Here is a 12,953-nt window from a genome sequence, read left to right as displayed (position 1 = left end):
CCTATTTTAGTTAGTGGCCTGGGGCCCACATGTCAGTGAGCCAGGGGAGGTCAAACCCTTGGTCAGCTGGGTCAAACTCACCGGACTTGGTCCACGGCTCGACGCCGGCGTCGACAGACGCGGCGGAGGGCATCGGGTCTTGCCGTCCGGTGACCAAACAAGCGGCGGAGAGGTTCTATGCATAGTTGGCGCTCTTCCGCATCCAATGGGACCAAAGTCAGCGGCTGCGGTGGCCGGAAACGGCGGCAGCGACCTCAACAGCGGCGGCCGGAGCTCGGGCACCGACCGACTCGACGCTACGGTGCACTAGGGGAGGAACTGATGGGTGCTACGTGCTCCTGGGGAAGTACTGAACACGGGGACACGCTCAGACGCGAGCCATGGCATCAGTAGCCGCGGTGGCGCCATGGCCGGTGGCGGTGAGGTCTTGGGCTTGACGAAAGCGACAGCCAGAGGAGGCAAACGAGCACGGGGAGAGAGGGGTTCGGTGTAGTGGCTCACGGCGGTTGTAGGGGGCGTCGAAGTGGGCTCGGGGAAGCACGGACGGCGTCGGAAGGTCGCCGGTGATCTCGGGGCAGAGGCGGCGAAGATGGCGGTCCAGAGGGTGATGCAGGGCTTCCCGACCCGCGCGGCTCGGCGAGGAGGAGTAGGGCGACGGGGCGTTTCTTCTAGACACGGCGGAGAGGCGGGGCAGTGGCTCTGGCTGCGGCAAACGGCGTCGGCGGCGACGTGCACGCTCGGTGGTCGCGTGGGAAAGAGGCAGAGGAGGGGAGAGTGCTCGAGGGGGAGAGAGGAGAGGTGCAGGCGGTCGAGGGGAAGTGTGTGGCGCTCGGGGACGACTCCAGCAGCGGCAAGCAAGCAGGAGGTGGCCGGACGCGTGCTCGCGCGCGCCGGCCACTCGCTCGTCCTCCTGGCAAGGGGGAAGACGACAGGGAGGAGCCCCTGGTGGGCTGGGCCGTCCAGCTACAGTGCTGGGCCGGTTGGTGGCGCCAGGTAAGTTTTCTCTTCTCTGTTTCCTATTTTCTGGTTTTCTATTATTTCTGTAACTGTTTTTGACTTAAATAAAATTCTAAGGCATTTTCAAAAACCCTGAAAATAATTGTGGGCACTTTTGAAAATATATCCAATAGCCCTCAACCACTTTCAGAATTATTTGGGCATTTTAATTATTTATAGCAATTAAATGCCCAAATTCAAATACTTTATGAATTCATTCAGAAATCCAAAGTGACCTAGGAAAATGTGCACCATTTTTGGCAAAGGTTCTAGACCAATTCAAAAATGATAAACTTTTCCAAAGGAATTTTGGGATCATTGAAAATGATATTTTTTATTTGAACCTAGTTGGATTCATCTATGCTAGGGTTTCAACAGTCCCCAATTCAAATTCATAAGAATTTAAACATGATGCAGCACAAGACTAGCTAGCTCAGAGCATACTAGCACTAGGGATGTGACACAGAGGCATTTAGTATGAAATGTTGAATAATAATTTTAGTGATTTGCTACAGTAGAGTATGATAAGGTTTTTGGCAATGGTTCATACTAACTTATCTCACGAGTCCTTGTTGAGTTTTGTGTGGATGAAGCTTTTGAGATTTAGGGAGACCGTGATATGAGAGGAATTAAGGAGACACAAAATCTCAAGCTTGGGGATGCCCAAGGCACCCCAAGATAATATTTCAAGAAGTCTCAAGCGTCTAAGCTTGGGGATGCCCCGGTTGGCATCCCACCTTTCTTCTTCAACAACTATCGGTTAGTATCGGTTGATCCTAAGTTTTTGCTTCTTCACATGATGTTTTCTATTCTTAGAATGTCATTTTCTTTTGCTTTGCTTGCTGTTTGAATAAAGTACCAAGATCTGAAATTATTAAATGTTAGAGAGTCTTCATATAGTTGCATAATTGTTCGACTACTCATTGATCTTCACTTATATCTTTCGGAGTAGTTTGTCATTTGCTCTAGTGCTTCACTTATATTTTTTTAGATCACGGTGGTGGTTTAATTTTGTATAAATAGATGAACTCTTATGCTTCACTTATATTATTTTGAGAGTCTTTAGAACAGCATGGTAGTTTGCTTTGGTTATGAATTTAGTCCTAATATGATGGGCATCCAAGAGGGATATAATAAAAACTTTCATATAAAGTGCATTGAATACTATGAGAAGTTTGATACTTGATAATTGTTTTGAGATATGAGGATGGTAATATTAGAGTCATGCTAGTTGAGTAGTTGTGAATTTGAGAAATACTTGTGTTGAAGTTTGTGATTCCCGTAGCATGCACGTATGGTGAACCGTTATGTGACGAAGTGGGAGCATGATTTATTTATTGATTGTCTTCCTTATGAGTGGTGGTCGGGGACGAGCGATGGTCTTTTCCTACCAATATATCCCCCTAGGAGCATGCGCGTAGTACTTTGTTTCGATAACTTATAGATTTTTGCAATAAGTATGTGAGTTCTTTATGACTAATATTGAGTCCATGGATTATACGCACTCTCACCCTTCCACCATTGCTAGCCTCTCTAGTACCACGCAACTTTCGCCGGTATCATACACCCACCATATACCTTCCTCAAAATAGCCACCATACCTACCTATTATGGCATTTCCATAGCCATTCCGAGATATATTGCCATGCAACTTTCCACCGTTCCGATTATTATGACACGCTTCATCATTGTCATATTGCTTAGCATGATCATGTAGTTGACATTGTATTTGTGGCAAAGACACCGTTCATAATTCTTTCATACATGTCACTCATGCATCATTGCACATCCCGGTACACCGCTGGAGGCATTCATATAGAGTCATATCTTGTTCTAAGTATCGAGTTGTAATTCTTGAGTTGTAAGTAAATAAAAGTGTGATGATCATCATTATTAGAGCATTGTCCCAGTGAGGAAAGGATGATGGAGACCGTGATTCCCCCATAAGTCGGGATGAGACTCCAGACGAAAATAAATAAATAAAAGAGGCCAAAGAAGCCCAAAAAAAGAAAAGAGGCCATAAAAAAGAGAAGGCCCAAATAATAAAAAATAATAATAAATGAGAGAAAAAGAGAGAAGGGGCAATGCTACTATCCTTTTACCACACTTGTGCTTCAAAGTAGCACCATGATCTTCATGATAGGGAGTCTCCTATATTGTCACTTTCATATACTAGTGGGAATCTTTCATTATAGAACTTGGCTTGTATATTCCAATGATGGGCTTCCTCAAAATGCCCTGGGTCTTCGTGAGAAAGCAAGTTGGATGCACACCCACTTAGTTTCTTTTTGAGCTTTCATACACTTATAGCTCTAGTGCATCCGTTGCATGGCAATCCCTACTCACTCACATTGATATCTATTGATGGGCATCTCCATAGCCCGTTGATACGCCTAGTTGATGTGAGACTATCTTCTCCTTTTTGTCTTCTCCACAACCACCACTCTATTCCACCTATAGTGCTATATCCATGGCTCACGCTCATATATTGTGTGAAGATTGAAAAAGTTAGAGAACATCAAAAGTATGAAACAATTGATTAGCTTGTCATCGGGGTTGTGCATGATTTAAATATTTTGTGTGGTGAAGATGGAGCATAGCCAGACTATATGATTTTGTAGGGATAGCTTTCTTTGGCCATGTTATTTTGAGAAGACATGATTGCTTAGTTAATATGCTTGAAGTATTATTATTTTATGTCAATATTAAACTTTTGTCTTGAATCTTATGGATCTGAATATTCTTGCCACAATAAAGAGAACTACATTGATAAATATGTTAGGTAGCATTCCACATTAAAAATTATGTTTTTATCATTTACCTACTCGAGGACGAGCAGGAATTAAGCTTGGGGATGCTGATACGTCTCCAACGTATCTATAATTTTTGATTGTTCCATGCTATTATATTATCAACTTTGGATGTTTATGGGCTTTATTATACACTTTTATATCATTGTTGGGACTAACCTATTAACACAGAGCCCGGTGTCAGTTTCTGTTTTTTTTGTGCCTATTTTAGGATTTCGAAGAAAAGGAAAATCAAATGGAGTCCAAATGACCTGAAACTTCACGGAACTTATTTTTGGATCAGAAGAAGCCCAGAACACTTGGAGTCCACATAAGGGAAGCTTCGAGGAGGCCACGAGGTAGGGGGCGCGCAACCCCCCTGGGCACGCCCTCCACCCTCGTGGGCCCCTCGTGGACCCCCTGACGTACTTCTTCCGCTTATATATCTTCATATACCCTAAAAACATCCGGGAGCACAATAGATCGGGAGTTCCGCCGCCAGAAGCCTCCGTAGCCACCGAAAGCCAATCTAGACCCATTCCAGCACCCTGCCGGAGGGGCAATCCCTCTCCGGTGGACATCTTCATCATCCCGGTGCTCTCCATGACGAGGAGGGAGTAGTTCTCCCTTGGGGCTGAGGGTATGTAGCAGTAGCTATGTGTTTGATCTCTCTCTCTCTCTCTCTCTCTCGTGTTCTTGAGGTGATACGATCTTGATGTATCGCGAGCTTTGCTATTATATTTGGATCCTATGATGTTTCTTCCCCCTCTACTCTCTTGTAATGAATTGAGTTTTCTTTTTGAAGTAATCTTATCGGATTGAGTCTTTAAAGATTTGAGAACACTTGATGTATGTCTTGCTGTGCGTATCTGTGGTGACAATGGGATATCATGTGATTCACTTGATGTATGTTTTGGTGATCAACTTGCGGGTTCCGCCCATGAATCTATGCATAGTGGTTGGCACACGTTTTCGTCGTGATTCTCCGGTAGAAACTTTGGGGTACTCTTTGAGGTTCTATGTGTTGGTTGAATAGATGAATCTGAGATTGTGTGATGCATATCGTATAATCATACCCACGGATACTTGAGGTGACATTGTAGTATCTAGGTGACATTAGGGTTTTGGTTGATTTGTGTTTTAAGGTGTTATTCTAGTACGAACTCTAGGGCTGTTTGTGACACTTATATGGATAGCCCAACGGATTGATTGGAAAGAATAATTTTGAGGTGGTTTCGTACCCTACCATAATCTCTTCGTTTGTTCTCCGCTATTAGCGACTTTGGAGTGACTCTTTGTTGCATGTTGAGGGATAGTTATGTGATCCAATTATGATATTATTGTTGAGAGAACTTGCACTAGTGAAAGTATGAACCCTAGGCCTTGTTTCAATACATTGCAATACCGTTTACGCTCACTTTTACCATTCGTTACCTTGCTGTTTTTATATTTTCAGATTACAAAAACTATTATCTACCATCCGTATACCACTTGTATCACCATATCTCTTCGTCGAACTAGTGTACCTATACAATTTACCATTGTATTGGGTGTGTTGGGGACACAAGAGACTCTTTGTTATTTGGTTGCAAGGTTGCTTGAGAGATACCATCTTCATCCTACGCCTCCTACGGTTTGATAAACCTTAGGTCATCCACTTAGGGAAATTTGCTACTATCCTACACAAACCTCTGCACTTGGAGGCCCAACAACGTCTACAAGAAGAAGGTTGTGTAGTAGACATCAGGGATCGGCCGATATGGCAACTCTACTAGAGTTGCTTTTAGGTAATATTCAGAATGCCACAAAAACATATTATAAGATCAGTTTTGACCATTTTCCGGCAGCAAACTACAACATATAAAAACAGCTGAAAATTTTAGATACCATTTTTGTAGTCTCTCTCTCTCACACACACACACACAGACAGAAAATCGGCAGCAACAGTTTTAGCAGGGTAGGGAGCAGGTTTAAGCCAGATTAAACTAATACTGATATTATTTTTTGTACTATACACACTCCTGGTAGCAAGAGATTTGCAACAACTTCGGCCTGGGGGTACATATACCCAGATAACAACGTGAGGCATGCTTCAGATGGGACGGCATGGCCAAAGGGCAGAGTGGTCTCTCCCCGAAGCTTCTAGGATCTCTTATGTTTCAGAAAAAAAATCATCGTAAAGTTTCATCGTGTTTAAACTTGCAACACCACGAAATCCTTTGAGACCAAGTCTCCGCTTCAACTTTTCTACTTCAACTTGCCTTGTCTCCAGGAGGAAGCCGAGCATTAGGGAATTGACTTTAAGAGGGCCACAACCTCACGAATTGTACGACAGATCCCTCGTCCCCGACAGTTCCATGCGGACGAAAATCACCGGACCAACCAAACCAAAAACATTACCTCCCTTTATTAGTAGGTATAGAAATGATATTATTTTTTACGTATAGCTAACTATGGGCATCTTTGATTCGTTGGATTCTAAAAACGCAGGAATAAAAAAATAGGATTGGAACGTCATGCTAATCTCAATCATATGATTGTGGGTTGTTTGATTGCATCGTAGAAAAACAAAGGATTATATCAAAGAGGTTTGAGTGGGTTCTAGAAATCCTATGAAAGATAGTCCACAGAAATCCATCAAAATTCCTTTGTAAACCCTTTAAATCAAAGGAGCCCTAAATTTCGAGGGGGTGCTTTATAAGTTTATATACATTAAGGAGGAGGTAGTAGAAAAAAATATTTACTTGAGAATTACTAGCAACTAGACTAGAGTATCTTTATGGTTTCTAACAGTAAAAAGTGGAAGTATTGTCTTTATAATTTGGCTGCTCCAAGATCACAACCATGCTACCAATATGAATGCAGTCAATCTTTTTTGCTCCTCTTTTTGCTTCCACATGCATTCATCTCCTTGATTGATGAGTGAATGAAAAATGATAAATGAGTGAAGAAAAAGAGGGCGGCTTCACCCTTCATCACACCTTTCACACCCTCGTCGCGGTTATATATTTTTGCCCCTCACGATTCCGCTAATCAAAACCGACCCCAAACCCAAACCAATCCCCTCCGGCCGGCCGCCGCGGCAACCGCCGCCAGCAGCAATGGGGGCGCCGCGCGCCGGCGACCTGGTGACCACGCAGGTCAGCCTGGGCGGCTTCGACGCCGCCGTCCGGGCGCGCGACCTCGCCGACTTCCTCGAGCTGGAGGCGGGCCCCGTCTGGCGCTGCCGCGTCAAGACCTCCACGACCCCGCAGGACGCCGACCCCGACTTCCTCCTCCCCGCCGCCGCCGCCGCCGCCGCCCTTGCCCCCGGCCAGGCGCAGCAGCGGCTCGTCCCCGTGCCGCCGCACGCATTCGTCCACTTCGCGCGCCCGGAGGCGGCCCGCCGCGCCGCCGACGCCGCCGGCCGCTGCGAGCTCATCCTCTCCGGGAAGCCGCTCCGCGCCGCCTCCGCGCCCGACAGCGCGCTCCGGGCCTCCCGCCGCCGCGGCGTCGCGCCGTTCCGCTTCCCCGGGTCCCGCCTCGAGGCCGGCGACCTCCCCGCCCCCGACGCCTTCCTCGCCGCCTGGCGCTGCCCCGGCCCGGACGACGGCGCCGGCGGGCTCGAGTTCGCCGTCGACCCGTTCGACGGCTCCTGCCGCCTCGTCTTCGCCCGCGACACCGCCTTCGCGTTCAAGGAGCTCCGCGAGGCCGCCGTCGTGATGCGCTGCGACGTGAAGCTCGAGTTCCCCGTCCGCGACGTCGCCGAGGTCAGGGTGTTCAAGCTCGACTGCTCGCTGCTGCTCCGGCTCTCGTCCGCCCCGCTCGTCTACTACCGCACGGCGGACGACGACATCTACGAGTCCGTGCCGTTCGACCTGCTCGACGACGACGACCCCTGGATCCGGACCACCGACATCACCCCCAGCGGCGCCATCGGGCGGTGCGGCGTTTACAGGATCACAATCCCGGCGCGGTTCTGGTCCAAGATGGAGCGCGCGCTGGCCTACATGAAGGAGAGGAGGGTGACCGTCGTTGAGTGCGGCGGTGGGTGGGGGGCCAGGAGGGGGCTCACCGTGCGCGACGAGCCCGAGTTTGGGGAGCGGATGCAGGACCTCTTCTTCTGCGTGCAGCACGCCGAGGGGATCAAGTTTCCGGTGCTGTTCCTCGTGAACGCGCTGGTGCACAAGGGAGTGATCAATCAGCACCAGCTCACGCCTGAATTCTACAGTTTGCTCCAGGGGAGGGAGGAGGATGTCAATGTGGCTGCACTCAAGGAATTCTGGGGGATCAAATTTCCGGTCTTTGATGCGTGCCGGAGGCTGAAGAATCTGCAGGACAGGGTTGCCAGAAACCCCAAACTCCTTAACAGCAAGATTGGGGATGACCATTCTGAGGTGAGGAGGCTGGTGATCACGCCCACCAGGGCCTATTGCCTGCCGCCGCAAGTGGAGCGCTCTAACCGTGTTGTCCGGCATTATCGCGTAGTCGCGAACAGGTTCCTCAGGGTAACATTTATGGATGAGGGCATGCAGCAACTCAACAGCAATGTGCTGAATTTCTCTGCTGCTCAGATCGTCAAGGATTTGATGTCAAACTCGTTCCTGCAGCATAAGACAACGGTGTACAAGCGTGTCAAGACATTTTTGACAGAAGGTTTCCACATGTGTGGCCGGAAATACTCGTTTCTTGCATTCTCATCAAACCAGCTGAGGGACAGATCTGCCTGGTTCTTTGCAGAGGACAGAACGGACAGAACGAGAACCGTGGAAAGTATCAGGAAATGGATGGGCCGGTTCACAAGTAAGAATGTAGCAAAGCATACTGCTCGGATGGGGCAGTGCTTCTCATCGACATATGCAACGGTGGTGATGCAGCCACATGAGGTCAATGAGTGTCTTGAGGATGTTGAACGTAATGGCTACGTTTTCTCTGATGGAATCGGCAAGATTACCCGGGAACTTGCACTGGAAGTCGCTAAGAAGCTGCAACTGACAGATAATCCCCCATCTGCTTACCAGATCAGGTATGCAGGCTTCAAGGGTGTTATAGCTGTCTGGGAAGGAGAGAATGATGGGATACAGCTTTCCCTGAGGCCAAGCATGCACAAGTTTGACTCTTCCCACACTGTGTTAGAGGTGGTCTCATGGACAAAGTTTCAGCCAGGATTCTTAAACCGTCAGATCATTACATTACTCTCCTCCTTGAATGTCCCGGATGCTGTCTTTTCACAAATGCAGAAAGACATGCTGTCTAATCTCAACAATATTTTGACTGACACTGATGTTGCTTTTGACGTTGTAACCACCTCTTGTGCTGACGAAGGAAACACGGCAGCACTGATGTTGAGTGCTGGCATTTCACCTGGAACTGAGCCGCACCTGAAAGCATTGCTGTTGGCTATAAGGTCCTCACAGCTACTGGGTCTTTTGGAAAAATCAAGGATTTTTGTTCCCAAGGGAAGGTGGTTGATGGGCTGCCTTGATGAACTTGGGATCCTTGAGCAAGGACAGTGCTTTATTCGGGCCTCATCTCCAGTACTCAATAATTCTCTGCTGAAGCATGGACCAAGATCTTACTCAGCAAACAACAATGCAGAGACTGTTAAAGGTACTGTTGTAATGGCAAAGAATCCGTGCCTTCATCCAGGGGATGTCCGGATCCTTGAAGCCATTGATGTGCCTGCTTTGCATCACCTTGTTGATTGCTTGGTCTTTCCCAAGAATGGCGAGAGGCCACACGCCAATGAAGCATCTGGGAGTGATCTTGATGGGGATCTATACTTTGTGACCTGGGATGAAAAACTTATCCCACCGGGCAAAAGAAGCTGGAACCCTATGGACTACTCCCCAGCCGAAGCAAAACAATTACCGCGCAAAGTAACCCAATCTGTAAGTTAGTAACCTTGGCATTTATGCATTTCTTCCCTGAAAATTCAGTGTATGGATATATTCCATTAAATACTTGTTCACCTCTCTGATGTCTTCCTATTAGTAACTTCTGCTTAACATGTTAGTGTTCTTACTGAAATAATCCCTGCCGTAGCTAAATAAACAACTTAAATATAAATAGTCAAGGAAATTGTATCATAGTTTGGACCCTGAATCAGGGATTCTGTTTCTTCCTACTAATTCCATGCCTGTTAATTGGCATGGGAAACCCTAAACTTCTTGAACTGTTGGATTATAATGTCTACTCCCCATTTGACCTATCTATTTGGTTATATTGTCTTTAATTTGATTAACAGATGACAATAGCTTTAACTACATTTGTTTAGGGACAACCCAGCAAGCACTTTGTTACTTCATTTATATCCCATTTCCTTTGCTTTGAGATCTGGATTAGTTCAATTAAACTAGTTTTGAGTCGAGTCGATCCAATGACCCAGAGAAAGTAAAACTTGCACCCTTGATATTTTTGTGTGTATTAGGTAGGGGCTAAAGGCTTGACAAATTCTGAAGGTAGCCTAATGTGTACGGCTGGATTTCAATATAATTTGATTTTATTCTTGGAAAACTGTAGCTGTAGAGTACAATCATAAATTTAACTTGCCAGATGTCTGGTATTGCAGTTGTAGATCGATACCCCTTTTGCTTCATTTGAAGTGAGATTACCCTGTTTCCAAAAGCTAAGTTAGTTCTTTCCATAGGTTGAAATTGAAGTCAAGAACTACTGATTATTACTCAGGCATAAACACTTTTCAGTTCATAATCAACTAGCTCTTTCTCTTTGCTTTTGTAAATTAACATATGCTCTTATCATCCAATTGATCTGATACAAGCAGCTACTATACACAAATTATAAGGTGCATCTTCATTTCATCCGGTTTCTTCAAATTGCTTCGTCCTTGAGTTGTGATAAATATTAGTACTCTTTTTCAATACAATATTTACTAATACAAGGTCTTTGTACTGTTAACAACAGGACATCGTTGATTTCTTTTTGAAGAACATGGTAAATGAGAAACTGGGTCCGATAAGCAATGCTCATGTTGTTCATGCCGATATGAGCGAGTATGGAGCAATGGACGAGAAGTGCATTCAGTTGGCAGAACTAGCAGCATTCGCTGTTGACTTCCCCAAGACGGGCAAAATCGTGTCGATGCCGCCAGCCCTTCGACCAAAACTCTACCCCGACTTCATGGGAAAGGATGATGCCATCTCCTACAAATCAGAGAAGATCCTCGGAAGGCTCTACCGATCGATCCAAGAAGCCTCCAGCAGCGATCTGGTCCCAGAAGAAACCTGCACGCTGAACGACCTGCCTTACGACACGGACATGGAGGTTCCCGGCGCGGCGGATTTCCTGTCGAGCGCGTGGCAGTGCAAGTGCTCGTACGAGGCGCAGCTGGACGCGCTGCTCAAGCAGTACGGCGTGCGCACGGAGGCGGAGCTCGTGACGGAGCACATATGGTCGCTCCCCAAGTACAACAGCAGGAAGCAGGGGGACATAAAGGAGAGGCTGAAGAACGCCTACTCTGCTCTCCGCAAGGAGTTCCGGGCCATCTTCGAGAGCATTGAGGCGCCGGGCCAGACCGAGGCCGTCTTGGACGACGACGAGAGGAACCGGGTGTACGAGATGAAGGCCTCGGCATGGTACCAGGTGACCTACCACCCCAAATGGGTCCAGAGGTCGAGGGAGGCGCTGGAGCCTGACCGCGAGGAGGAGGACGCGCCGGCGAGGCTTAGCTTTGCATGGATCCCGGTGGAGCACCTGGCGCGGATCAAGTTACGGTGCCGTGGGGGAGTGAAGGTGGGCCGCCGGAGGCCCATCGAGAGGCTCGCTGCCTACATGTCTGGGAGCCTGTGATGCTCTTGGCGTGAAGCAGACCCCTGCAGCACGTACTGAAGCAAGACCACTCTGCCCTTTTGCCATGCCATCTGCAGCGCATGCCTCACGATTCTTATCTGGGTTAATGTATCCCAAGCCCAACTTGTTGGAAACTCTCTTAATTAGGTACCAGGAGTGTTTGTACTTGCATAAATAAATGCTCCATAACCCTGCCAAAACTGACTGTGTGTGTGTCTGTGTGTGTGAGGCCTGCAGCAATGGTGCTATCTGAATTTTTCAACTGTCAAAACTGATCTGGTAGTAGTATGTCCTTGTGGCCTTCTGAATATGACTTGGGAACATGGGGTTTCCACTGTTCATTTACAAAATCCCTTATTCTTGAGTTCTTTTAGAGCATTTACAACCACACATAGCAAAAGTGAGCCCCCAGACGATGGACGCGTCCGGTTGTGTCCATGGGCAGCGCCCGGTCATCCCCCATATTTCACACATCACAACCACACTCCCCATTTGACTATGTATTTTCGTATCACAACCACACTCCTCATTTGACGATATTTATTTTCATACAAAGCCATGCAACATTCATGATGTACATACCTCGAACATATATAGCAAACCGGAGAAGGCGCCCGTCGGACCGACGGGTGTTAGGTGCCCGGAATATGGGTTGGGTATGGGGTGCCGGTGAGCGCGGACATTTGGGCAGGTCTAGTTGGGTGGCAATTTTCTGTCCAAGTAGTGATCGGCAGGTCGCCAGATGTTTGTGGCGGATATGCGGGCTCCCATTGCAGATTCTCCTGCTTTTTTTTAACCTAGTTTAGCTAAGCCGTGATTCACCAAGTCCATGTCACGACTAATCTTAACAAGTTGTACTTGTACATCTATGTATACACAATTATCTAGTGAGGCATCGCTCAAAACGCTAAAACATGCTATTAGTGATGTTATAGTGTGCTATTTTTTCAGTGGTACAATACAAAACCAAAAAAGAACTGTGTTAAAAAACTCAAAGTTAACCGGAAGGAAAACCGGACACATGTCGCTCAATGAAGACCTCAAGGCTACTAGCGCTGTGAATGCACGAGAGGAGCCGTAGGTTAGGCGCTTTAATTCTTTTTATATATTATCGGGTGTTGACCCTTGTCGTGGTGGCCATCATCACCTGGTACCCCTGCGATGGTAAGGAGGAGGCACCCGCGGCCATTTACGAAGAACGCCCTTTTCCAGCTCGCAATTTTAATATTATGGACTTTAACTATTATTTTTGGAAGGCCAATATGGCGACAGATGTGCCAGCTAGAAACTTGGAGACCTCTCGAACTATTGTGTGAAAGTCAGAGTTTTCAGAGGTTTTAGTTGAAGTTTTTTCAAACCGCCATGATGGCATTTCCTCAA

General features: G+C 47.1%; 1 protein-coding gene across 1 annotated transcript; it reads left to right on the top strand.

Annotated features, from left to right (window-relative positions):
• The first annotated feature begins 6,801 nt into the window (after positions 1-6,801).
• RDR6 (RNA-dependent RNA polymerase 6) lies at positions 6,802-11,883 on the top strand. The gene is made up of 2 exons (XM_048695583.2): positions 6,802-9,655; positions 10,689-11,883. The coding sequence occupies exons 1-2, from the start codon at positions 6,887-6,889 to the stop codon at positions 11,571-11,573; spliced, it is 3,654 nt and encodes a 1,217-aa protein (XP_048551540.2). The 5' UTR covers positions 6,802-6,886; the 3' UTR covers positions 11,574-11,883.
• Positions 11,884-12,953: the final 1,070 nt, after the last annotated feature.

Source organism: Triticum urartu, chromosome 3A (assembly GCF_056163025.1).
Source record: "Triticum urartu cultivar PI428250 chromosome 3A, HENAU_Tu73, whole genome shotgun sequence".
Classification (NCBI taxonomy): Eukaryota; Viridiplantae; Streptophyta; class Magnoliopsida; order Poales; family Poaceae; genus Triticum; species Triticum urartu.
This window is presented reverse-complemented; position numbering and strand designations above follow the sequence as displayed.